Here is a 26468-nt window from a genome sequence, read left to right on the forward strand (position 1 = left end):
GGAAAAGAGCCGAGGAGAGCAACATTTCAAATAAAATACCCTCTAAATATCACATTGTCGCTAAAAATGTAGTACTGCATTACCGCACCTGTGATTGACAGGCGAGATGGATTCCCCCAAACCAATCAGGGAAGAGATGCCCTGATGGGTCAGAAATGAGCCAAGAGCGGTCTTAAATCTAAATGAGCTCATAGTGAGGCAGGCGCAGTTAACTGGAAAAAGATATTATCACAGAGCATTTCACTCACTAATAGCTGACGGATGGCTATGCCATTTCAAACTAATTACACACAAATTACAGCTCTTAAATCCTACCGACAGCACCTTTAAGTAGAAAAGCTACGTATCTTGCAAAGGGATGCCAACAGGTAGCCTGGGGACATTGGGGATCGAGCCAACAACCCTTCTGGTCTTGGAGTCCAACATCATCATCACCACCAGACTAGACTACAGACCAGAATTCCAAACCTGGTCACAAAAGTTGGCCTCAGACAATATGTGTGACCCGGGAGAAAAAACTAAAGTATGCGATTGCAACCTAGTTCCGATTGTTTACCGGCGGATTGTTTGGCACCTGGGATGATTCTCACAGCCCTGGGCGGCCCCTCTCACCTATGCTGCATGAGAATTAGCCTGTCACTCCTAATCAGGAGTCAACAGGCGCCAATCAGTGGCAATTAGCTGCCATTTTTCTCCCAGCTGGGAGACTCGTCTCCATGGCTGCGGAGACATAAGCAGCCTGTCAAGCTTATCACTCTCCTGCCTGACGCATCGGTACGGACCCGCGGGCTCCAAGGGCTCAAATGGCACTCGGGCTGTCTGTTCTGTACGCACTGGATAACGGAATTCGGCAAACCTCCTCGCTAGCCCGATAGAGAGACACAGACCACTGGGGCAGAAGTTCATGCATGAGTGCACTCTCGGAGCGGTGTGTGTTGAAACGGTTGGCTTGATAGCGCCGGCCGTCACCCGGCGAACACGGACAAACACAAAAATAGATATTTAACACTGACACCTGATGACACCTGATGGTCAGTGAGTGACATTGCCTGCACATGTTTCCATTCAATTTCACATTTTTCGTGCAAGCCCACGCACATACACACAAACACACACACACACACACACATGTGTATGCTTAGCCAAATACTTAATGACTAATGAACACAACAGATCTACTTAACATATGTGCTTCCCCTGACATAAACATTGACTAAGCCTCACTGTTTCATAGTAGTAAATCAGCAGTCAACAGAGATTGGACATATAGGCTGTGTTTGGATAATATCATTGCTTTCTGCAATGTGTCAACTAAATTGCATGATGTGTTTACAATATGTTATGCACAGTAGATTTACTTATGATGTACATATTTACATATGATGTACACAATGGTACTTAAATTAACTTTACTTACTTTCTTAATTCCATGATACGTACGAATATTTAGGCCTGCATTTAGCATTGCAGTTTGTAATAACAGAGTGAATCTAACCTGTGTATAGTTATGATTTTATCTCCTTCTCCTTCTAACAACCACTACAAGGCTAATTCATTTTATTTTATTTGTGTTATATAACATCTGGTGGAGCCCAGCAGTGGGCTTTGGCCAGTGCACAGTGACTCCAGAGTACACTACACCACACACAAACACACACAGAAACACACACACATGCACAGGCAAACCCACACCACATCGACAACATAACCCACACCCAAACCCACTCACACACACACACACACACACACACACTCACAAACACACACACACACACACACACACACACACACACACACACACACACACACACACACACACACAAAGTGATTCTGCTCTGTTGTGCATCTCAGCCATGGGGAACTCATAGGCTGCTAGCAGCATTCACACTGCCCCGGAGCACTTTGAGGCTGTCTGGTAGCTCCGCGGTGGACAGTGTCGGGCTGCAACATCTTCAGAGGGAGCAGCAGACGGAGCCCTGTGGTGATCATCTGGGGGCATGATGAGGGCCAATGGGGCCCGGGCATCACCTCCCCTCTGGTCTTATGCTAGTGGGGGGTCCGGACAGTCCATAACCTGTGACAAACTCCACTTTCTTTGATTTTCCTCCTCTCAACTCTTCCTAGTAGTGGGTGGGAGGAGGGTGCAACAAAATGAGTGTGTGTGTGTGTGTGTGTGTGTGTGTGTGTGTGTGTGTGTGTGTGTGTGTGTGTGTGTGTGTGTGTGTGCAAGCACAACTGCAGCAGTGACAGAGTGTGAGACAGTGTTTATAGCTGACTAGTCATGTAGGCCAGCTCCAATAGGAAAAACTCTTGGGGCTAAAATAGAGGAGGAGGGTGAGGAGGAGAAGAAGGAGAAGGAGGAGGGAGAAAGACACAAGCAGGGCTAGTGTTATCTTTATGCTTTTCTACTGCCTCCACAGTTTGGGGAAAAGCGGGCCATCTCTTTCGGGTCAGCCCGGAGCTCTCAAAGCCAGGGGTATCTTTCTTCTCCACTCTCCTGCTCTAACAGCTTGGGCTGGTTGGCTTTGGTCTGACCACCTTGTTCACTGGCTGGCCAATGCTGTCTTGCTTTTGTCTGGATGCATTTTTTGTGAATGTTGCCATGTTTCTTCCAGTGTGGGCTTACTGTCCTTTCCTCTGTTAAAGATTCGGACGACTCTTCAACCTTTGTGAGTGGCATCGTTCTGTACAGAAACCTGGGGAGCATTCTGTCACTGCAGAGGTAAGGAAGTTGGACTTCAAACAAGGAATTTATGCAAAAGCATGTACATCATGCTCCGTCCCTCTTTACAGCCACGTTTAAGTGCTTCACACCGTGAAGCGAATTGATTGAACTATTCTTGACCCTTATTTTAGTGGCATTATCTTCCTAGGAAGAGTTTACTATTGTACCATTTCTTGTGTTTTGCTTTTTTCTATTTTGATGTTTGTGGTTGTGTTTATGGATAAGGGCAGCCATGCATGTGTTATTTTTGTTTGCACACACACGGATGCAGACTCCTATCTATTATGCAGGGCTGTGGATGTTGGGAGTAAGCAGCACTCCATTATGGTAATCTGGTTATGCTGCATAATGATCCAGTAAAACATATGATGGGAGGCAAGAGAGGGAGAGAGAGAAGTGTCCTCCCACATTCTATCCAGTGCTCCTGGTGTGTTCTTTAACAGGAAGGGTTATTTCCATACCACTAGACCTCTCTCTCTCTCTCTCTCTCGCTTCTCTCTCTCTCTCTCTCTCTCTCTTCTCTCTCTCTCTCTCTCTCTCTCTCTCTTCTCTCTCTCTCTCCTCTCTCTCCTCTCTCTCTCTCTCTCTCTCTCTTCTCTCTCTCTCTCTCGCTCTTTAGGAAGGAGACAAGGTGACAGCAATGTTTAAGTTGAATGATTGTGGTACTCTGGTTTGTGGGCGACGGTGAATACAGGGTACAATGTAACTGAGAAGGCACAAGAACGAAGGGTGTAAACAGTCCTACAGTAGGATTGTGTTGTCAGTAATTTAAGCTGCATTTCCTTGATTTCACTCCATGGCTTCTACCACCTGGTCCAATTCAACATGATTGATAGTGCCTTTAAAATAGGAAATTGTAATGCATGCTAAGCAGAACCTTTCAAACATTAAAATGTCTGTATGTTTCTGACAATAGCATGAGCTGTTGTCTCGGATGAAATCTTAAGTTAGGAGATTGTAGCTTGTCGGTGCTTGGAAATGGCCTCAGTGTAAACAGACACTTTGAAAAGATGCAGTTTGACTGTGTGAAATTCTTAATCAGTTGGCTCTTTTTTCGTCATCCCCAGAAACAACACTGTAGTTAACTCCAAAATCGTGTCTGTGACCATCAAGCCAACACCGGCATCGCTCTCACTTCCTGTGGAAGTGGAATTCTCTCACCTTTACAACGTGAGTTACTTTCTCAAATACCCCCTCCGGCCCAAGCCAAACTATACAACTTCCTATTGTGTTTCACTTTGGTAGCTCTTGAGTCCATGTGCTTTGTAGATATAACTGTGGACGTGTTTCATTTATTTGTTGTTATTTTAATCAGCACATTTCAAACTAATGCTGTTTCTGTTCCCTCCCTGGCCAGGGAACCACCAACCAGACCTGCATATCGTGGGATGAGAGTGACAGGTAAGCCAGTCTGCCTCTTAGTGCATTCAATCATCCAAACAGCCGCTCGATACTTGACCTTGTGGCTGAGGTAGTGAAAGAAAACAAAGTAAAATAACAAATACAACTTAATAGAACACAAAACCCGGCTATGTGTGTGTGTGTGTGTGTGTGTGTGTGTGTGTGTGTGATCGTTCCTCTGTTTTAGTGTCTCAGTGTCTCAATTCTCATGCGGCCAGTAGCGGATTTAGGCACGGGCGAAGCGGGCAGCCGCCCGGGGCAGCATTACAGGGGGGGCGGCACGAGCACAAAGAAAAAAAAAAGATCTGCGCATTTTATATTATCGATAATACCCCCCCGTCAACCCGTCAACGAGTTGTTGCTTGCATGCGGCTCAACAGACATGCCTTCAGAGATTAGAAGCATTCTGCCGCGTATTTTCATGTGTGTCTGACCAAACTGCCTCTGTCTTCTTTAAGCTGACAAACTTTACCAAGGCCTCCCCCCCCCCCACTGTTGCCAAAAAGTGCAGAGCGTGTCAGCGGTGTGTGGGGCTCCGCGCGGTATGGCGTGAAAGTCGGTGCTCACACCTCGCTGACAGCGATGCACCATGTGGAAAATGAGAAGTGTCGTTCACCTCTCTTTTTTCCCCCTGGATCTCCGGGCCCACACATGACACCCACCACCACACGTCAAAATGTAAGGGAGCTCTGAGCAGTGTACAAAGTGGAGAGATAAGAGTGGGAGAGAGAGAGAGACCGAGAGGTGGCGAGAGAGAGAGAGAGAGAGAGAGAGAGAGAGAGAGAGAGAGAGAGAGAGAGAGAGAGAGAGCAGAAAAGCAAGGGAAGGGGGGAGGAGGAGGGGAGAATGGCAAGGGGGAAACATTTTTAATATGAATGCTTGGTACAGACCCCAATTTTAGAGCACCCTTTTGAATGCACCTTGCTCCTCAAAGTTGCTTGTTTATTTAAACACAGGGGTAAGGAGGTTGTGTGCATATTCAAGTGTGAGAGCAAGATAAAAAATAAAGAAACTACAAATAACAAACATCTCGTGCCCATGGCCATATTGCAGTGCAGGTTGGACATTTGCATTTAGATGGGTGCGTACACTTGTTGTTACAGAGATGAAGAGCACAACGCTATTCGCCTCAGTCTGAGGATTAAAAAAAGAAGTGAGGGAGGGAAAAAGTTTTCGCTTGAGAAATGCAGAAAAACTGAAAAACGCAGAGAGAGAGCTGGGGGGGTTCGGGATGGTGGTTGTGAGGACACACAGTCAGACTAAAGCAAGCGAACGGTGGAACGGAAGATCAGAGGAGCACAGTCTGAAAGTTCAACATTAAAATACTTCCCGGGGGATCTTATCACAAGGACTATAAATATGCAGTGATGCTCAGCCAACCACATTCAGGGTGCGGAGCACCATACTGTGAAGGCATATGCATGCACAAAAGTTCATGCTAATTATTACAATAACACACGCACAAATAAAAACATTTAAACAAACTAGCCCACATCTGAAGTGAATCAGTGTAACGTCATTGAAGCTCATGTTGTTATAGTGCTTTGGTTGAGTGCCGCCGTTGCACTAAACCAAGCAGTAAGTTGATTGTCATTTGTATAGCAAGCAGGTGAGCTAAGATGAATCTTGAGTGTCCCTTGTATATTGAGGACTTGTGCTAATGGCAGGCGTGACTTAATCCGTTTAGTGCTTGAACAAGCACACATTGCAAGGTATGGACAGGGCTTTGAAGAGAGAGAGAGATAAAGAGACTAGTGGTAAAGAAAGACCATAAGCCATAAGCCATAGAGATAAGTAAAGAAAGATGGGCATGCTAAAATCTGAGAAATAAAACAAGCGGGAAAAGAACAGAGACAACAAGGGAACAGGAGAGGAATCTGTTCTCCCAGTCGTAGGTGGAATCTCATCAGTACCAGGGCTACTCCCTCAGTCCTAGCTGGCATCTCATCAGTACCAGCATGGATGTGAAGGGAGCTGAAGCTGTGAGGGGGAGGAAGGCATAGAGCGTGTGATAAATGAGTTAATATTTTGGGGGAGGAATTAGAATTGGAGGGAGGCGCCTCTGTCCTGCTGATAAGAGATGTGTGGAGGGTTGTTGAAGGGGCCACACTTCAACTGAGAAAAAAATCTATAATTTAACCACTCAGCGTCTCTCTCTCCCTCTCTCTCTCTCTATCCCTCTCTATCTCTGCCTTTCTATCACAACAAAACTACCTTGTTTGTGTGTGTATGCCAATGTGTGTGTGTGTGTGTGTGTGTGTGTGTGTGTGTGTGTGTGTTGCTTTGTTGCTTTAATGCATGGTCATGTCTAAAGGAAAAGTTTGAAGACAATGAAATCCATCCAACTTAAATCCTGTTGAAGTAATCAAGTACAGCAAAAGTCAATTGATCAATTAATAATTAACGGAACATGATCAAATTATTATGCATGCAAAATTGACTAAAAGTGATCGTATTCCTTGGGGGGGGGGGGGGGGGGGGTTATGCACTCAGGCCTTCGTCTCCATTGCTGCAGGGCTTTTACATCATGGCACTGTTTCTGGCAGGGGAGGCTCTCCCATGCAGGGCTGCTGGACCGCCACATAATGAACCATCTAGTCTAGAGGCTATGGCCAAGTCTGTCTGTGGGCATGCATGTTTGCTTGAGTGAGAGCATGTGTGTGTGAGTGTGAGAGAGAGAGAGAGAGAGCGAGAGAGAGAGAGAGAGAGAGAAAGAGACGGAGAGAGAGAGAAAGAGACGGAGAGAGAGAGAGGGAGATGGAGTGAGAGGTCCAACCGTGTCATCCACAGAGAGAGACAGCGCTGAGTTGTAATATATTGGATTTCTTTCAGAAATGATGTGCTAGGGTCAGCAGCGAACCCTTCTCCAGAGGCCATGAAGCCTCTGCTCTAAACCTGTCCCCACCCTGCTCCACCACAAGCACCACCACAACCCACACCACCACCACACATTCTATCCTTTTTTTCTGTGTGGCACTTTTGCTCCCCTGCTCTCTCTTGATTTTCTCATGCCCAAGTTGCCCTTCAGCATTTGTCACCCAGATGCACTTTGGGTAATCCTGTTTGGTTTTGGCACTCGTGGTAGGCTTAAAGTCTACTGGAAGCAGAGTGATAATTTGTTTGGGAGAAATATACTGTTAAGACACTTTAACTCGCTGTGAACAACTTGAGAGCTTGGTCCGCAAGTACCAGTGATGGCTTTAAGTTGTTTTGTTTTATTTATTTTGACATTTTCTTTCAGGGCCTGTGTGCATTGTGGTGTGATACTTTGAAGGCATTCTGGAAAACAATTTGCACTGTATATGCTGCGCTTGTGCTATAAAAGCTGCTGCATGGGTTTCCAGAAGGCTGACTTATTTTTGTCGTCTGTGACATTTGTGTGTGTTTGATATGATTCTGTACATGGATAACCTGTAGATAGTACCATATTGTAGCATAAGTGTGTGAGCAATCTCATGCAAAAGACATTCGGGGAAAGTTTAAAGGAAATTAACTGGTTGAAGGTGATTGCAGCATAAGTCAAGATGTCAACCTGCGTCCATGACTCAAGTATTTAGGAAAATAGATTGTTGTGTACAGTCGTGATGGAAAAATAAGAGTTTAATTCATGGCTTAAAATGTGTTTTATTGTGTAGGCTATGTACATACAACCCAGCTACGAGAAGGGGGCAAATCCGAGTGAAAAATGCATTGAACAGCAAAGTGTAATCTTTGCTGGAATAATGTGCACAACCATTTTAATGGATTGTGTTCTGACAGCTGTCTACTTTGCACAAGTTGCACGGAGCAAAAGCTCTTTGCTTTGTATTTTAGTTGGTTGGAAGGCCTGCGGATGAAAATCCAATCTATTGATTTCAAAACTCCAGGAATGATGAATATTATTCTAAGCACTGCGATTGTTATTGCCTTAGAAACACGTATATATGGGTGTGTGTGTGTGTGTGTGTGTGTGTGGTGTGTGTGTGTGTGTGTGTGTGTGTGTGTGTGTGTGTGTGTGTGTGTGTTTCAACCTTAATACCAATTCAAGGGGTCATTTGACATATTGTGTGGGACTATAAATTAGGTATAGTGGTTTATTATTTCGTTTTATTTGCTCACTGTAAGTGCCAGTGAGCCACGCGGTCTTCAAATCGTTTATTGAGACGCAATCGCTGTCGTAACGCAGAAGCCTATAGGATAATTTACGATTCATATATGGTTGCCTAATTAAAAAAAAACGCGCCAATTAACGACACTGATTATTTGTGAAATTGTTACTTTCGGAAATTACATCTATTGGAAGAATTTCGTTAGATTTACTTGTTAACGTTATTTTTCCCTACGTATTTTCGGGGATATTTCAGTTTCCACTCTATCGGAATAATAATGTGGCCAGGCAGAAAGCTGTGCTGTGCAGCTCCGCCACAGAGACCGTTCATCACCGCGTTCGCTGCGTTCTGCGCCTCTGCTCGCGACCGGCGAAGATGTAACGTGGATTAGGGCTTCATAGTTAGCTCTAACGTGGGGGGATTTGAATATCTTTGCGGGTTTTATTCACCGCTGCATCGTCCTCTCTCTCTCTCTCTCTCTCTCTCTCTCTCTCTCTCTCTCTTCCGCAGCTCCTCGCTGCTCGGATCGTGGTCTACCAGGGGCTGCAGAGCCGTGCTCGTCGACTCATTCAGAACCAAATGCGTGTGTGACAGACTGTCCACCTTCGCCATTTTAGCACGGCTAAATCCTGACATGGTAAGTCCCACCGACACCTCCCTACCTATTTTTTTTTTTTTTTGGACATTGATGCATCCGAAACAATGTGTTTTGCGAGTTAGGTGAATGTATCTGTCAGGTTTTATGAAAAGGGCGTCATTGTAACATATCAACAGATCCCTCGCTCCCTCCCTCCCCCTCCCTCCTCTCTCTCCCGCTCCCTCTCTCTCTCTCCTCCTCGACATGGCACCACTGTATATAGCCTGCTCTGTGTCTTCACTAATAAAACGTTTGGGCATGTAAAAAAAATCTATTCATATATATCCTGCATAGCTTGACGATTGTTCAGCAAGGCAAGCTACACCGGGCTGTTGGTCACCGCTGCATTTCAACGCACAACGCACAGGATGTTTACCGACAGATGTGTTGATTTGCATACATTACATCATGGTGAATAGGATTGTGATGTGGGTGCCGTGTGAGGAATCGCAAATCATCTCTCATGTCTAATAATAAGACATATGCGCACCACAATTGATGAACAAACTGATGTTCAACTCTAAATCGCAACGATGCCAATCAAACCGTCGCTCCTTGTGTTTCCACGTCTCTGGGGCTAGGGGCCTACACTATGCAGACATGCAAATTAGAAATTGCAAATTGGGGCAGCATAGCAGTATTTCTGATATAATCTCAGATGGTGGTTGCTGCTGTGCTGTGCACCATGAGAGAATGTGTGATAAAGGACATGGAAATCACTGATGAATTCTACTGATTCAAGTATGTTTTCCCAGTTTCTACTGGGAAAAGGGCAGGGTCTTTTGGTGATTTTTTCTTCTGTGAGATTAGTTATTATTAGACTGGAAATTGCTTCGGATGCAGTTTGTTTGTTGCCCTGGTAACAGCATAGGCACTCGGGGCCCTCTTAAAGATGTAGCTGACGCAAAGGAGAAATGCCGCTTGCATTGTTTCAAGAAAAGATGTAGGAGATGAGGCATCGCTAACCCACTGCCCAGCATCACCAACAATACATGGATGGAAACTTGCATAGGTAGCCAATTAAGTTTTGGTTTGACCAGACCAAGGTATGTTTATTTGTTCGGTTTCCGCCGTGTGTGTGTGTGTGTGTGTGTGTGGGTGTGTGTGTGTGTGTGGGTGTGTGTGTGTGTGTGTGTATGTGTGTGTGTGTATGTAAATGTGTGTGTATGTGTGTATGTGTTTGAACATCTTGCTCTCTGTTGCGTATCCTAGTATCCTAAAGCCAAGATTAGTCAGCCAATGGAAAGCTCTCGTGCGAGTGGAACCATATTAAATGGGTGCATTCCAACACGCCGCAAGATGTTTGCTCTGTCTAGTTTGTTTTCTAACATACACATGTACAACCCCAGAAGTATGGAACACTGCCGCTAACATGGAGCCCCGGGGGGGGGGGGGGGGGGAGGGGGGGGGCGCCAACGCGTGCTGTAAGAGCTGCGAGCCCATCACCCCTAGCCTAGCAGCATGTGTGCTAATAGTAGCTAGCACGATGGCTACCACCTCTCGTTGGAAGCCAGCCCACTCTGTCTCTGCCTGTAGCCTCTCTCTCTACCTGGGCAGACGACAGGCCATTCTCAGCACTGTCGCAGTCTGGAGCTTTCACATGCCCAGAGGGAAGCAAAATGGTGGCAGCTTGACTTGCTCCCCATGCCAACGATGAGGGAAAAAAAGAGAAAGAGAAATGGAAAAGGCCAGTTCCCCCCCCCCCCCCCACAAACACACTGTGATGTGGGTTTGTGCGCTATGGCCATGGCTGGCAATGCTAATTATTCCTTCTGCAACTCCATGATGGCTTCTAACCGGACCTGGCTTCCTCCTCTGTACGTCTGCAGCTAGCCATCGACAGCCCTAGCATGACAAACACCCACCCTCTATCTGCCCTTCTCTCTCTCTCTCTCATCCCTTTGTATTCCTCCACATCTCAGTCAACTCCTTGCATAATTTCCCCCCCGTGCCGCTTCCGCAATACATCGTCACACTCTAATCTGTCTCTTCTTCTGCGCTTGTGCTTTTTTTTTTTTTTACATATATAATATATATATATATATATATATATATATATATATATCCTTCCACCACCTTGGCTGTTCCAGCAAACGCACAATCTTGATTCTGCTGCAGGCTTTATGAAATTCAATCAGACTGCAGACGGAGGAACAAAGCAAGTGCTTTGGAAGGCACCATCGGTTGGCTAGTTTTGCAAGAGAAATGATAAAGGAAAAAAGGATGGACGGTTGATGGTTGTGCTTGGTTCCCAATATGGGTGGTGGGGGGGGGGGGGTGATGGTGGGAGTGTGTGTGTTAATGTGGGTGGGGGTGGCGTGGAGGGATCCATCCCTGCAGTCCTTGCTATGGACTATCGGAGAGAGAGACAGACAGAGACAGACAGAGAGAGAGGGAGAAAGACACAGAGAGAATGAGAGACAGAGAGAGACAGAGAAAGCAAAAAGAGAGAGAGATAAGTCCTATATGGGTAGTCAAGCCCTAAGGAGTAGGAAGTGTTTTCTGTGTGAGCAGCGACTTTCCATTCCACTGAAATGATAATCTAACCCCAACCGAACTGCTTTGCTTTTAGAGCGGGAGGGGGGGAGGGGAACTCGCTGCAGTGTAGATTAATCAGGGGGATTTAATTAACTTGGCCTCAGCACACACATCAAACCTGCAGACAAGACAGGCTATAAACTCAGCCAATTATCTGCGGCTTGAGGGGTCCACGTGGAGAGACTCCCTCATGTCACCGCGTTCCTCGTAGCACCCTCACTCCCACGCGTCTCCTCTTCCTGCCCCCCCCCATAAAATATAATCTCAACAGATACTTCCACATCATCTCAGTGGACTGTCACTCCCCCGCCCAAACACCTGGGATGGAAAGGATTGGATACATAGATGACTTTTTTTTTTACATTGGGGAAGAAAAATCTAAATCAAATCTGATTTCAATCTGTCTTTCACTCTAACTCATCAGCTCATTGTTTAAAATGAGCCGTTTCATATCCCTTTTATTTCAAGTAAACATGTCTATGGCTGTGGAGGTGTTGCCACCGTGCCCTGACCTGACATGTGAGCTAGCTGATATGCTAGCTCAGATTGTTCATGCTAGTGTTTAGCAGTCTTTAGCCTTTCTATGCTGACCTCCAGCTTCATTAGACATGGCTGTACATTTTGCATGGCTGGCTAAACATGTACATGTGTGCGTTTGTCCGTGTGTATACAATGTACAGTAATTATACAAGTGCGACCCAGATATGGAACACAAGTCGAATGTGCCATGGTCCCAGTGTGAGAGCTGCTGCAGGAGCGCTGCCATATTGCACTGTTGCCATAGTGATGAAGACAATGGCTGCAGTAGTATGGAGAGAACACGCACAGGACTAGGAAATCATGCTTTGTGTTTCTTAATGAGATATCTGCGTACATACGGAAATAGTAGACGGACGTATGCAAATTCGGTGGACCTAACCATACTGTAGCTGGTGTATGCTAATGCACAGGGGGGTGAGGTGTGTATTTTTTCATATTTTTGTAAAATTATTTTTCCATTCACCTTCAAGTCACCTTGCTCTCCATTGACAAGACCTAAACAACAGCCTGTCTGGTAGCCACGCGCACCGCTGTGCATGCGTGTCTTTATGCACACACACACACACGAGGGCAGAATACCTCTGTGTGGATAACACACCACTACGAGCCCTGAATATTCCCCCTGCTTTGTGTGTGCCTTTTCTCCAGAGCATGGATAAAACGCAGCTCCCGTCCGTCACGCTGATCGTGGGCTGCGGGGTGTCCTCCCTCACTCTGCTGCTGCTCATCATCATCTACGTGTCCGTCTGGAGGTAGGCTCCCACCACCGCACGCACCAGTATGGCCGCGGAGACGAGGCGGCCGTGCTCGTCGAGGGGACCGTAAAAGCACCGGACACACCCGTCGTCATGTTTTGGAATTGACGTGTCCAAAATAGACTCGAGTCCTTTACGAAAGCGAGAGGGATAGTACGGCCCCCACTACATTGCTGCTTCTGTTTGCTTTGCACTGTTTAAACAATTCTAGTTTTGTTTTTTTGGGCCGTGCTACATCTATGAACCCGAATTCACTCTCTTGTGTGCTTTGGGCGGGAGAGACTTTATCCAAAGTGATCCTTTCAGTGATTTTATTTTTCATTGGTCATTAATGAACAGGTAAGGGTTACGCATCTGGCTCAACAGTGTCTAGGGATAGATTGCAGCCATAGGGGTTCAATAGTCTGAAGCTTTCAAGTGGGGGTCACAGCCAACAGACGCAGACACGCAACAAGGTGAGGACTGGACCTCTATAGGTACGCCACACAGTTTGTTGTTCGGCCATCGTGTAAGTCAAGTCAAACTCTAGCTAATCAAACTAATCAATCAATCTCAATCAAAGTCTATTTATTTGCCATTGTAATGTAGATTATGTACGACACATCTATCCACCACAACCAAGAGTGCTAATGGCACATATGGATAGGTCATCGGACTGGCCTGCCCCATGTTGAATCCCCATTGCATGTGAAATGTTCTCTGTGGCATCACCAGTAATGTGGAGCTTTACTTGTAATATTAACATGTACTATTGGTATTATAATAATCTTGCTTTATCTTCAACCCTTTTTCTGAAGGTATATTCGCTCTGAACGCTCCGTGATCCTCATCAACTTCTGTCTGTCAATCATCTCCTCCAACGCTCTGATCCTCATTGGTCAGACGCAGACACGCAACAAGGTGAGGACTGGACCTCTATAGGTACGCCACACAGTTTGTTGTTCGGCCATCGTGTAAGTCAAGTCAAACTCTAGCTAATCAAACTAATCAATCAATCTCAATCAAAGTCTATTTATTTGCCATTGTAATGTAGATTATGTACGACACATCTATCCACCACAACCAAGAGTGCTAATGGCACATATGGATGTTGAGACGTGCATTACGTTTAGCCCACACAAATTGCAAATTGCAGATTTGATAAGGTACAATATAAATAAATCGGTCAAAATGATAACAAAACATATTTTAATTTTATGGAAGAAAAGAAAAAGGCTTAATTTCTTTATCTCAATGGTCTGTGGCCAGGTATTAACCACACAAAAGAGAACATCTCCCAAAAATAAATCTCAACATCCAAATGCAATATTTACAGAATCGCAATATGTACAGAATATAAATTACTATTGTCGCCACACTCAAAAGTCGGAATAACAGCCACATTAACTGGCTAAACACAGAGGCCCAGGTTCGAGACCCAGGTTCCATTGTGAACTGGGATCCAATGCTACATGCCATTCATTCTTTCAACCCACTTTCCTGTCTCTCACTCACCTTTTCATAATGGCATGAATTGATTTTCTCTCTCTCTCTCTCTCTCTCTCTCTCTCTCTCTCTGTCTCTGCAGGTGTTGTGCACCCTGGTGGCGGCGTTCCTCCACTTCTTTTTCCTGTCCTCCTTCTGCTGGGTGCTGACGGAGGCGTGGCAGTCCTACATGGCGGTCACGGGCCGCCTGAGGAACCGCATCATACGCAAGCGCTTCCTGTGTCTCGGCTGGGGTGGGTGTGGGGGGGGGGGGGGGGGGGGGGCGCGGCTGCCTTTCTACCGTCCCCGTGTCTTATGCTCTCTTGTCTATCAAACACCCTAACCTGTCTGGGTGCTAATGTAGCGACTTGTATGTGTGTTTTCAACCCTCCCCGACTCCCAGGTCTCCCTGCCCTGGTGGTGGCCATCTCCGTCGGCTTCACCAAGGCCAAGGGATACGGAACGCCCAACTAGTGAGTAGCTCTGACTTTGTTGTACTCTGCAGGTTGTTGGCTTGCCCGTACTGTGTTGAGTAAACTCCGCGACTGGGTTAAAAATACGACACATACATGGGAGGGTTACCGGGGGTTGGGAACACATTCATGGAGGGTCATTCACCCCTCGGCTTCCCATGGCTCCCAGGTCGTCCCTACCTCCTACTCTCTCAGGCGCTGTCCGCCCTGAGTGCCGTGCAGTGATTCCTTCCGTGTTCACTTTCATTCAGACCTTTGCCCCTGTGCTATACTGCTTTAGCCCTTGCCTCTGATTCTTACGTTCTCCCTGTTTTTCTCTCTCTCCATCACTCACTCTCTTTCTCTTAGTTGCTGGCTCTCCCTGGAAGGTGGTCTGCTCTATGCCTTTGTGGGACCTGCGGCCGCTGTAGTCTTGGTACTTCCTCTCTCTGACACTGCCCCCGCCCGAGGAAGCCCTTTCCCTCTGCTCTTCCCCTTCACATCTTTAAAACTTTGCTTGCTTTTAAAGAGCTCTGAGCCAAGCCTACAGACAAACTTGTCTTAGCTTGATGCCTATCTTCAGGCAATACTTTTCAGAGGCAACGGCTGATCATGTAAAGTCGTAAAGCCATCTTATTGTTTTATTTTATCCTGGCCATTGTGTACCCCTGATAGCAGGGTGTAAATATGTAAAGGTATTTAAAAAGTTAATTATGGCGATGAGTCAGTAACTGTAATAGGGTCACTTATTTGACCGCTAGGATTAATTAAATGTCATCACTGAGGTTTGCAAGGGCAGAATGTCTTTGTATTGGACAAATACAATTACTAATGTGAGATGTAACTAAACTACGCTGAGCTCAAATAGGATCGTTCCTCACTTCACTCTGTGTCCAGAAAGTACAAGCCATCCCTTGGTTGTGAATTCCTCCTTGATTGTATTCTATTCCACTTCATTAAACGCCCAAAGTGTCTAACCATGTTATTTTAGTTGGTGGTATTAAGCATCTAAATGCAGCCACGGATTTGAGTGAATAACTCAAATGCATGTTACTTTTAATCAGAGGCCGTTACCATCATTTTCTGGATGGCATTAGGAGTTGTGTTCCTCCTTAACCACAACATCTCTCCCCTTTCTTCCCAGGTTAACATGGTGATCGGGATTCTGGTTTTTAACAAACTGGTGTCCAAAGACGGCATAACTGATATGAAACTGAAGGAGAGGGCGGGGTATGCGATATACCACTCATCCCATTCTGATTATGGACCTATAACCAGCCTGATGTCCGGGAGAGAGAAGGGAGGGGGGGGGGGTTCTTTGTCTGGAATTAGCTCAAGAACCAGAGCAACATTACCTTATGTTCAAGACCATCAAGAAAAAGCTAACGGGAAAATTGCAACCCCCTAAATATGGGCAATTTTGATCTAGTTCAACAACGTGATGAGAAGTAATGATTTCCATTTTAAAACATCGATCTTGATTAAGATCAATGGAATTGGCTCTGCAGGGTCCTGGGGCCCGAAAAGGGTGCTAGTAGAATGAAAAAAGAAATGCTATCAGGCCGATAAAAGACCGTCTGGTTACTGGTCCTGCTTCACGATTGACCCAATGATCAGTCATCTCACCCTCCTTTGAGTTCATTTTCCTGTTGTTTTGTTTTTAGTTCTTTGTGCGTTGCCACTTTGTTTTGGGGGTCGTTTGGTTACACATTGCTCCAGCTCGTATTGATTTGCGGGGGGCTTTTAATGTGATTTTATGTATTTATTTATTTGTTTCTTTTTCCCCTTTGTCCTTGTTGTGTTATTCCTGTTTGGACGTTTAGTGCAAATGGAAGCAGGGTCGCTTCTAACCGATATAGTTTGTATAATCCATTTTCACTCTGTGGATAAACAAATACATGCATATATATAAACACACACTATGGCATCAGGCTCTCAGACCGCTCAGCCTTTCATTAGTTTCCTCTCTTGCCAGATTTTGTCAATTAAGGGTTGACTTTACTATTTTCAATAAGACCTTTAGATTTACATTGCAATTTAGCAAATGCTTTTACCCACAGCGACTTGCATGTGCAAGGTGGGGACAATCAGCATAAAATCACTACTGGAGTAACTACAACAATTGTCTGTGCTGCATGACCAAGTTTTATCCTAATAACGGAGCAAAGAGAGGCAATATAAATTCAGGAATCCTTTTAAGTTTTTGCATTTGTGGTAGTCAAGTGCATCATAGTTTATAAAGTAATTGACATCCTGAAGTTGAACTATAACTACACATATGACGGCTTCCATGCACCCTGCTTGCCTTTAGCCTGAATGTTGGCTGTTAGGCCTTTACTTAGTGTTGTGTCTAATTGTTATTATTTATCAATATCTGCCTCTCTCTCTTTCTTTCTCTCTTATCTACCAACCTGAACAATGTTTGCCTTTCCAATGACCTCTTTGTTGAACTGTACTTGTTTTATTTTTGCTGTCTGAAAAGTCATGTTTGCACAGAATCCCCTCTCTCTCACTCAGGGCTCTCCCATCAGGAACACATCAGCCTCAGAGGCCCTCTCCCATGTCATCTGTGATTGGGTAAAACATATCTGCCCACTTCACCCTTTTTTCTTGATGTATGGCTAATAGCCCCGCCCATCACCAAACCCTGCTGACTCCACTCTGCTAGCAAGCACATCCGATTGGCCGCCTTAGTACTTCCCTCGCTATTTACCCTGCAATTTACCCTAACACCTGGTAGTGCAATAGTAAACACATATTAAGCTAACCTTATTGTTTGAGTTCTGACAACTTCTTGACATAACAAAATAAATCTAAATGATCAATGACATTTTTCACAATAATAATACAGTAGTTACAATAGTAGTTATAATACAGTAGTAACAATTACCTTTTGATACTTAGGCTGTAGATAAATCTGTAATAACGATGATGAGGGGGTGTGATTGTATGTGTGTGTGTGTAAGACTCTCGGTAAACTAACACGTCTTTGCATCTGGACAAATGTGTCTTTCCGTTTACGGTTTTGAGCCATAAATAGCTTGTAGGCCAGTGTTTGTGGACAGCTGGTTGTGTAACCGCCATGGGAAATGAACGAGGTCTCAACATAACTGATTGAACAATGTTGTGTAACGGTGCTGTCACAAGCGACGCACAGCAGTTTGACTCTGTGTTCCTGCATACCGTTCGTTTTGTCCTGGCTGTGGTGGAGCCCAAAGCGGGCTGGTGTAGGGACTCCGACTTAGGCTCCCCTTCAATGGTGTCTCTGTCCCCCGTACCGCCGCACAATGGCGCCTGTTTCTCTGTGTTCAAAGCCCAAATCTCATGTTTAATGAAGGTAATGAATGTGTGCAGCATCTAATGAGACACACGAAGCATCTGCGCCGGGCCTGAGCAGCTTCTGAGACTGTGTGAACGGGTAATTGGCTAGGAAAATTTAAATAGACAAGAGAGCCCCGATTCCATTCAGTGATACGTATATGGAACACATGTTTACAGAAACCGTGTGGCGTTCACACTCTGGATTGTCCTTGGGTAGAACCCTCCAAAGATATTAGGGTGGGTTAACATCTTGAAGCCTTTGTTTAATGGCAACTGGGAGTTGAAAACCAGGTTCTGTGTGAGTCGATGGACAGATTATCAGCAAACGCACAATAACACCTTGGGTCAGTGTGTGTGCGTGAGATTATTGTCTTTGGTGGGAGCTTAGCAGGCTCCATTGACCCAGCCCCCCCCCCCCCACACACACACACACACACGCACACCATCACCATCACCATGAAGACGAGGGGAATTTATGTTGGTAAATGTTTTTTATCCTATAAAAAAAATCGTATTGCTTTTTAATATCATCGCCTGCGGAACATATTTTGAGGGTGTTTTTGCCCTTTTACTTGAAATTGAATTCATTCTATTACAGGAATTTAATCTAGGCAGTCCAGGGGCTGTGCAATCGATTTGGTTTGGCTTCTCTTGACTTTACTGGTTGTGGGGCAGAGGAGAGGTTGGGCTGCAGACTCATGTCGTTGGTCATCGTTCCCAGGGTGGTCTTTCGCTGCTTCACGCTGCTACAACACTGCCTTATGTTGCGTGTGTTTTTTGTAACGCACATACAGATATAGGTTATGCACAATTCTAGAACTAGCACTCTTGCTTAAGTTCTCCACTTTGACGTCGTAGTGCATATGTTAATGACACTCTACTGATTGCATGTGTGTGTGCGTGTGTGTGAGTGTGGTTGCATGTTGGATGGATGCTTGATTAAGTGCCCAGCATTAATTCCATAAAGGTATGGTTTGAGCTGACAAAACAAAATAGAGTAAGTAATAGACCTTTAGACCTTCGTAGTAAATTATAGTTTATATGTAATAAACTAGAAAATATGCTAAACCATGGAAGAAAAGAGCTTTGTTAAACCACAAAAAATGCCGGAATTTCATCTTTATTCATAATAATGTCAAATATTCATCATCATCCCCTGTAGACATAAATGCAGAGAAGAAAATGTCAACACACACAACTCCTAGCCCTGAGAGAGAGACAGGTCAGAGATCACTGTGACAAGCTGCCTGTGCCCATGCCTGTCCAATCCACGTGCACGCACCTGTGCACGTTTGTGTACGTGTTGTGTGTATGTGTGTGTGTGTGTGTGTGTGTTTGTGTGTGTGTGTATGGGTGTATACGGGATGTGTGCGTGCAGGTGTATTTGTATCTGTGTATGTGACAGCGTGTTAATTTGACTTTGCAGTCAGATGACAGTGCCCCTGTACAATATGACGCTCAAATGTGCCAAGTGCGGAGTTATCTCATCGGCTGACGTGTCCACCACAGCTACCAGTAACGCCATGTTAGTCCCGCTAATTATTACTCCTAACTATTCTTTACTCTGTTCTCTCTCCTCTCCCTTCTATATAACTCTACCTCTCCTGTCCCTTCCTCAATCTCTCCCTCGCTCTCTACAGCTACCAGTAACACAATGTTACTCCTTCTAATTATTACTCCGTAACTATTCTTGTCTCCCTCTGCTCCCTTCTCTATAACTCTACCTATCCCGTCCCTCCTTTCCTCTCCCTCTCTTTATTTTTCTCTCTCTCTCTCTCTCTCTCTCTCTCTCTAAGTCCCTTATCCTAACTTTATTCCCTCCTTCCTTCCTTCTCCCTTCTGCCTTTAAAAAGAGAGGGACTGGCCACAAGAGGCTGACACATTTTGATGTTGAACGTGTTTGGTTACCGTGTGGATGTGTGTGTCTACAAATGACTTAAACAGTAACAAAATTACCATATAATCAAACATTTGGATTATCCATTAGTCGTATTGTTACAAATGAGTGTGTGCATTTTTGTGCTTAAATGCACAGAAGGTAGTCTACTGATGTGAGCAGATTCTGCTATTATTAACAGTATTGAAATGTCTCCCGGCTGTGGGCAGGGGGAGGGAGAGAGAGACATCCTTAATGAGCATTTCAATTGCAACAATAAGAGGTTGTGAATGTGTGTGTGTGTGTGTGTGTGTGTGTAAACATGGTATGTGTGATGTAACTATCCAGGGATTTCTAGAACTTCTGCAAAAAACGTTATGTAACGGTACATGAAACACTCTAGATAAAGTCAGAAAACAAAAACATATTCACATGAACACATAACAAAAGCAATGCACGAAAGCCCCCCCCCCCCCCCCCCCCAAACAAATGTGTCCCACTAAGTCAGAACACAAACACGATAAACACTAAAAAATATTTAAAAACGTAGATCCCTTTAGTTTTGGGCGGAGGAACTGCTATCCTATGACTCCACATCTCTTTCTGTCCTCATTTTCCTTTATCTTTACCTTCTGCAATTCCCTCCTGAACCGCTCCCCCCCCCCCCCCCCCCCCCCTTCTCTGGGGGTCCTATATACTTGGCCCCAAGGATGGTTTGAATGGACCATTTTTTAACATACACGCATGTCATATATGTTAAATATAAACACATATATCTACAGAGTATGGATGTATGTTTACCTTTTTTCTTTCTTTGTGCCCGTGCCATTAAGTATAATGTGTGTCTTGCAGTGTTTTTAAATCTTAAGTGAAAAGGCAGCAATTCTTTTAATTAATCTACAATTGATAATGTGTCGACAATGTTTTGCGTAGAAGCAACATAACAGGCATGGGCGGTTTTAAAGAAAGACATTTGTTTTTTCAGCCATGCTGATTTTTTGCTAGACAAGTAAAAAGCTATAGTTATATATCTGCTGCCATTGCCCAAATAACATTACGATGGACGCTGTAGACTCGGGGCCCCATTCCAGATAGCCTCGTGATGATGGTTCTGAGGAGGTCTTTCTCTCCCGTTCACGCTGGGTCCTTTGGCTGTGCTGCAGGGCGTCTCTGTGGAGCTCCTGTGTGGTGCTGCCGCTGCTCGCCCTGACCTGGATGTCTGCCGTGCTGGCCATCACGGACCGTCGCTCGGCTCTGTTCCAGATCCTCTTCGCCGTCTTCGACTCCCTGGAGGGCTTTGTCATCGTCATGGTGCACTGCATCCTGCGCAGAGAGGTATGCCTCCATCTCCATCTCTCTTACCCCCCACCGTCGCCGCCGCCTCCCTCTCTCTCTCTCTCTCTCTCTCTCTCTCTCTCTCGCCTACCGCCTCCTTCTCTAGCCCTCACAGATATTACAACCTCCCCCCAGGGATGTTCCATTACTACAGAAATTAATAAGATGGATACATAATTAGTTTTGGAAAAAGTCCACTCCTCCATTTTCTTGTTGTTGGTGTTTTTTGTTTGTTTGTGTTTTAGAGCCATTTAAAGTTTTAGAAAGTCACATTATAAAACTTTATGAACTTAATGCTAAATTCAATTTGCCCCTATACTGTCACAGCTTTTTGACAAATAACGGATTTGTAGCCAAATAAGAAATGAAAATAAAGGCACTCTCCAGTTATGCAAACTACAAATTTGGCGTAACAACATAAATATATTTCCACCGACTTTGTCACACTGTTGCATGTTTTATGGGCACACAGTATTTTAGCACCAAATAGGAGGCAGAGCAGAGGAGCTAGAGGAGCAACCAGAGTTAGAGCAGTTACAGGAGTAGAGCTTGAGGAGAGGAGCTAGAGGAGCAACAGGAGAGGAGCAACAGGAGTTAAAGGAGTTACAGGAGCAGAGCTTGAGGAGAGGAGCTAGAGGAGCAACAGGAGTTAGAGGAGCTTGTGAGAGGAGCTAGAGGAGCAGAGCTTGAGGAGAGGAGCTAGAGGAGCAGAGCTTGAGGAGAGGAGCTAGAGGAGCAGAGCTTGAGGAGAGGAGCTAGAGGAGCAAGAGGAGCTAGAATGTTGAACAGCAGCAGGATCAGCTGCCCGGAGCAGCCTCGTTTCCATGGGCCGCAGGGGGGATCATTTGACCGGAAGGAGGGCAGGAACCCTGACGGTGTGTCTCCCTGGGGGGTCCAGGTGCAAGAGGCGGTCAAGTGTCGTGTGGTGGACCGCCAGGAGGACGGCAACGCAGACTCAGGAGGATCTTTCCAGAACGGACACGCCCAGCTCATGGTATCATGATGATGTGAAATGCTTTGTGTGTTGAGTTTGATGACACAGTATCAATATCGATGTGATTGGTGATTAGTTGTCAAGACTCAAGGAACACAGTTGTGGAATCCTTTTGAGACTTTCTTTTGTGTTTTGTTGAAAAGCCTACCTGGCAACCGTTTGTTATAATTAAGTCTGTTCATGTCCTCCTATTGTGAATAATACAACTGTGTTTTGTTTCCTTTGGTTTTTCAGACTGACTTTGAGAAAGACGTGGATATTGCATGTCGCTCAGGTAAATTTCAAGCAGTACATTGTGTACGTGTGTATGTGTGTGAATATGTGGGTATATGTGTGTGTAATATGTGTGTGAGATCTGGCTTGTGTATTCATATGCGCTGAACTCCCTTCATAACCACCACAAGCTGTCTCAAGTGATTTCCAACCGCTCCTCTGTATTGTCACAACAGATGTTCGTTTGTTCAAATTCCTAGCCATCCCCAGTCGTCAGTTACTGAGAACCTTTTTTTCCCAAAGCCTGATTTTGATGAGGGCTTGGGATAGCTGCACAGCGTGATTGAGGATGTCGGCAGGCGGGAGTTGACTGTGTGTTGCGTAGTAATATGCAGATAAATAGGGGTGCATTCTGAGCCGCACCCAACACCGTATAATGAAGTCTCCTCCCTACGGTGCAGAATCAGATAGCAGGGGCCCTCTCCTGGCAGGCCCCCGCTGGGAGACCGGATCTGATTATCTCTGGAAACAGACGATCAGAAGAAGCATCTGGAGCACAAAGCTATCGAGACACAGACACCAGCACCCCCCCCCCCCCCCCACCCCACCACAATCCCACTCTCAGGAGTGAGATGCATCAGGAAAAAATGTTTTTGTTAGTCTTGTTGGTTTGTGAGTGTCGTGAGGTTGTGGCGCTAGTGCTGGCGGTTCTGATTCCGTTCTGAACGATGTTGTTCGCCAATCTCCTGAATCTCTTTGTGCGGTCTGATGGATGCCACTACGGCCTGACCCCGGGGGTTTGTGGTGGCGATGCACAGTCTCCACCGATATACTTCACCGTCGTCCACCAGAGAACTGAGCCGAACTGAGGGTATCGTCTGTGGGTTTTCCGGGACTTTGGGTGGCGTTGCTTATTTGCTTTGTCTTTCTGTCTCTTTCCCTCTTTGTCTCTTTGTTGCAAGTCACTTGCAGTGGATTGCAGTGAACTCAGATACACATAGGAACAGGGTTTAATGCACAGCATCAAGCTCATAGGAAGCTGTGCGAAACATTGGCGATGGGACCCCAGTTCCCTTTTGGCTGTGAGTCACCCACACTAACTCACTCTCTCTCTCTCTCTCTCTCTCTCTCTCTCTCTCTCTCTCTCTCTCTCTCTCTCTCTCTCTCTCTCTCTCTCTCTGGCAGGCCCTATGAAGCGCTCCTCCCTGCAGGGCGAGGAGAAGGCGGCGGCGGGCACGCTCACGCTGCAGAAGGGCTCCAACTTCAACACCATGCCGGCCAGCATGGCCAAGGTGCACCTGCAGAACGTGGCCGACTACACCAGCCACACGCTGACCCTGCGCCGGGACAAGGCCGCCGCCTCCAACGCCAAGGGCATCAGCACCGAGCTGCCGGGGGCCAAGTCCATCTACATCTGCGACGGGGAGCTCTTCAAGCAGCTGGACGGAGAGCCGCCGCGGGGGGCCGGAGAGGGCGGTGGGGGCGGGTCAGACGGCGGCGGTGGCGGGGGAGGCACGGGCCCGGGGAACAACCAAGGGTACGTCATCCTGCCCGCCAACAACTCGGGCACGCTGAAGCCCTCCAAGGGCAAGGAGGACCCGGCGGCAAAGTACAACCTGAGCATCGAGCAGCTGCCCCAGAGCCGACTGGTCCACCTGGCCAACTCGGCCGGGACGGAGGGGGTGCCGGGTTTCGGGCTGAAGAGCCTGCCGGCCGACCAGGTGAGCGTGTCCTGCACGGAGAGAGACTCGCCCATGCACAACCTGCACAACGTGGGCCACAGCGTGGGCCACAACGTGTGCGGCGACGGCGGCGGCGACACTGGGAACGTGATGTCCAAGGGCGAGAACATCTCCACACTGTCCATGAGCTCGCTAGAGGTTAGTCGGGCACGGAGGAGCTGCAAGCACGCCGTATTTTGCATGTCCAAATCACATGTCAAATCACGTATTCAAACACCATCATCTTCCTCATCCTCAGGACTCCAGTCATCACAGTTTGATTTTTTTTATTCACTTTGAGAAAAAAAAAAAAAAAAAAAAAATCGAGAAAATCCAAACGATTTTTCTTTTTGTTGCCTGAGATGAAAAGGCTGTTTCTTTATATTCACTCTGACCACTTTCACATGAAAAAGAGGAGCTCAGCATAGCTTGTCCCCCACAAAGATGTCATTTTTCCAAAAGGTCAGTTTTCCCTCTGTTCCCTCTGTGTGGAGACCAGCAGTGGGCATAGATAGCACACACACACACATGGATGAGCCGGGTAGTGGCAAGACAATCCGCCTGCTGGTGTCTTTTGACTCCGGGTGGTGGGGGGGGGGGGGGGGGGTGGCGGGCTGACGCCAAATACAATCCCCCACAATGCAGTGCAGACGCGGCAGCTGCCACCGCCACTGAGACGCCTGAAGGTCAGCTCTTCCTCTTGCCGCTCGGCGAGAGGGGACATAAAGGTTGCTTGGTCACAAGCTGTTTCCCGCAGGCCTGTGCCAGCGGAGTTTCGGCAAGACGACCACGGAGGCTTTCTGTTGTACGTTTTTTTTTATCACGAGTTACTGCTGCAAGACGAGCAAACCCCTTCCACACCCCAGCCGCCCCCCTCCCTCCCCCCGCCCCCACGTCCCGGACCAAAAAAAAACCTGCCTACAACCAAACAAGGAAAAACCCTTTCTTTTACCTGTCGTGTTTCTTTTTAAGGTGTATGATATCAAAACATATTTTCATCTCTTTTCTGCCCCCAGAGACGAAAATCACGCTATGCTGAGCTCGACTTTGAGGTAATTTTGGTTTCCACCACATCGTCCAACAAACATTGGTAACCAGCCACTATTGTTTTGCATCGCCATTCATTTCTCATGATGAAAGTGTACTGCGGTGTGACATATCGCTCACCCTATGTGACTAGAAGTATAAGAGATAGACCTCAGCATGTTAATCTGCAGTTCTGTCGGATGCGGGGATGGACGTGTCTCCTTGAGCTGACTCTGTCCTCCCCCATGTGTGTGTGCGTGCTGCAGAAGATAATGCACACCAGGAAACGGCACCAGGACATGTTCCAGGACCTGAACAGGAAGATCCACAGCGCAGACAAGGACAGGGAGTCGCCCCCCGTCGACAGCAAAGCCGCCAAAAGATGGAGCATATCGTCCGCCGGCAGTGACAAGACCAACCTGAGTGTAAGATTTCTCTTCCTCTTTTTCTTCTTACTGTCAATGTCCAGGTTGTCCACAAACTGTCAGATCTCAGCATTGGTTTACGTATTTATAACTCATATACTTAAAAAAAAAAATCTCAGACTGAGCCTTCTGAGCCTTCTTAGAATCCTGAAGTTGTGCCTGCTGCATTGGTCGTGGCTATTCACGTGATCTGTTAATCGCTCATTCTGATGCTGTTCCTTATCTTTTTAGTTTTTCATTGAATTTCGGTGCAGGCACACGCACGGCAGGCAATAACAGCACAATTCTTACTGCCTGCAAAACCTAAATTGAAACATTACAGTTGCCTTAACATTTAGTGCAAGTAAACATTAAGTTAAGTTAATAAGTAACGACACAGTACAGTTGCCCATCCACCTGGATCTAACCGCCCCCCCCCCCCCCGCCCCGATCAGGACAAGCAGCAGACCCCCAGCAAGAGGCCCTGGGACGGCATCCGTAAGCCCCACTCCCCCCCGTCCTGGGTGAGGAAGGACCTGGACACGGTGGCGGCCTCACCCCTGGAGCTGCAGACGGTGGAGTGGGAGAAGGTCAGCGCCACCATCCCCCTGGTGGGCCAGGAGCTGATGGACCTGCAGACCGAGGTGTGAGGACCGCACCCCCCACCCCCCCCCCGCCCTCCCTGGGGACGGACAGACGGACACCACTGGACCAGACGGACTGCTGAGAAAACACCCTGGTCCCCTGTCCTAATAAGCCCCCCCACCCCCCTCCTCCCAAAGGCCACAACCCACGACCACCTCCTCCACCCTCAGATACCATCTCCCTCCCCAACACCCCCGCCCCCCCCTCCCCTTCGACAGAGTGCTGCACCCCCTGTCCTAACCAACGTGGCAGTACGGGGGGGAGGGAGAGGAGGGGGTGGGTACAGACACACACTGCTCAAGTGCACTGCCCAACTCGGTTTCCTATGTTGTT

The 26468-nt window shown here is 46.6% G+C and overlaps 1 protein-coding gene across 1 annotated transcript in view; it reads left to right on the top strand.

The window, feature by feature from the left end:
• The window catches only part of adgrb1a (adhesion G protein-coupled receptor B1a), a gene marked incomplete at both ends in the record, with an annotated part of 49035 nt that extends 22895 nt beyond the window's left edge, over positions 1-26140 (top strand). The window contains 19 exon segments of the mRNA XM_084471907.1: positions 2647-2722; positions 3793-3895; positions 4083-4126; positions 8725-8851; positions 12578-12681; positions 13482-13584; positions 14252-14402; positions 14552-14621; positions 14970-15036; positions 15745-15830; positions 17118-17177; positions 19348-19446; positions 20961-21132; positions 22031-22126; positions 22361-22400; positions 23525-24219; positions 25077-25112; positions 25353-25511; positions 25946-26140. Of these exon segments, the coding sequence (XP_084328033.1) occupies positions 2647-2722; positions 3793-3895; positions 4083-4126; positions 8725-8851; positions 12578-12681; positions 13482-13584; positions 14252-14402; positions 14552-14621; positions 14970-15036; positions 15745-15830; positions 17118-17177; positions 19348-19446; positions 20961-21132; positions 22031-22126; positions 22361-22400; positions 23525-24219; positions 25077-25112; positions 25353-25511; positions 25946-26140 (2483 nt within the window).
• Between the last annotated feature and the right edge of the window lie 328 nt (positions 26141-26468).

Source organism: Micromesistius poutassou, assembly GCF_964030765.1.
Source record: "Micromesistius poutassou genome assembly, chromosome: 8".
NCBI lineage: Eukaryota > Metazoa > Chordata > Actinopteri > Gadiformes > Gadidae > Micromesistius > Micromesistius poutassou.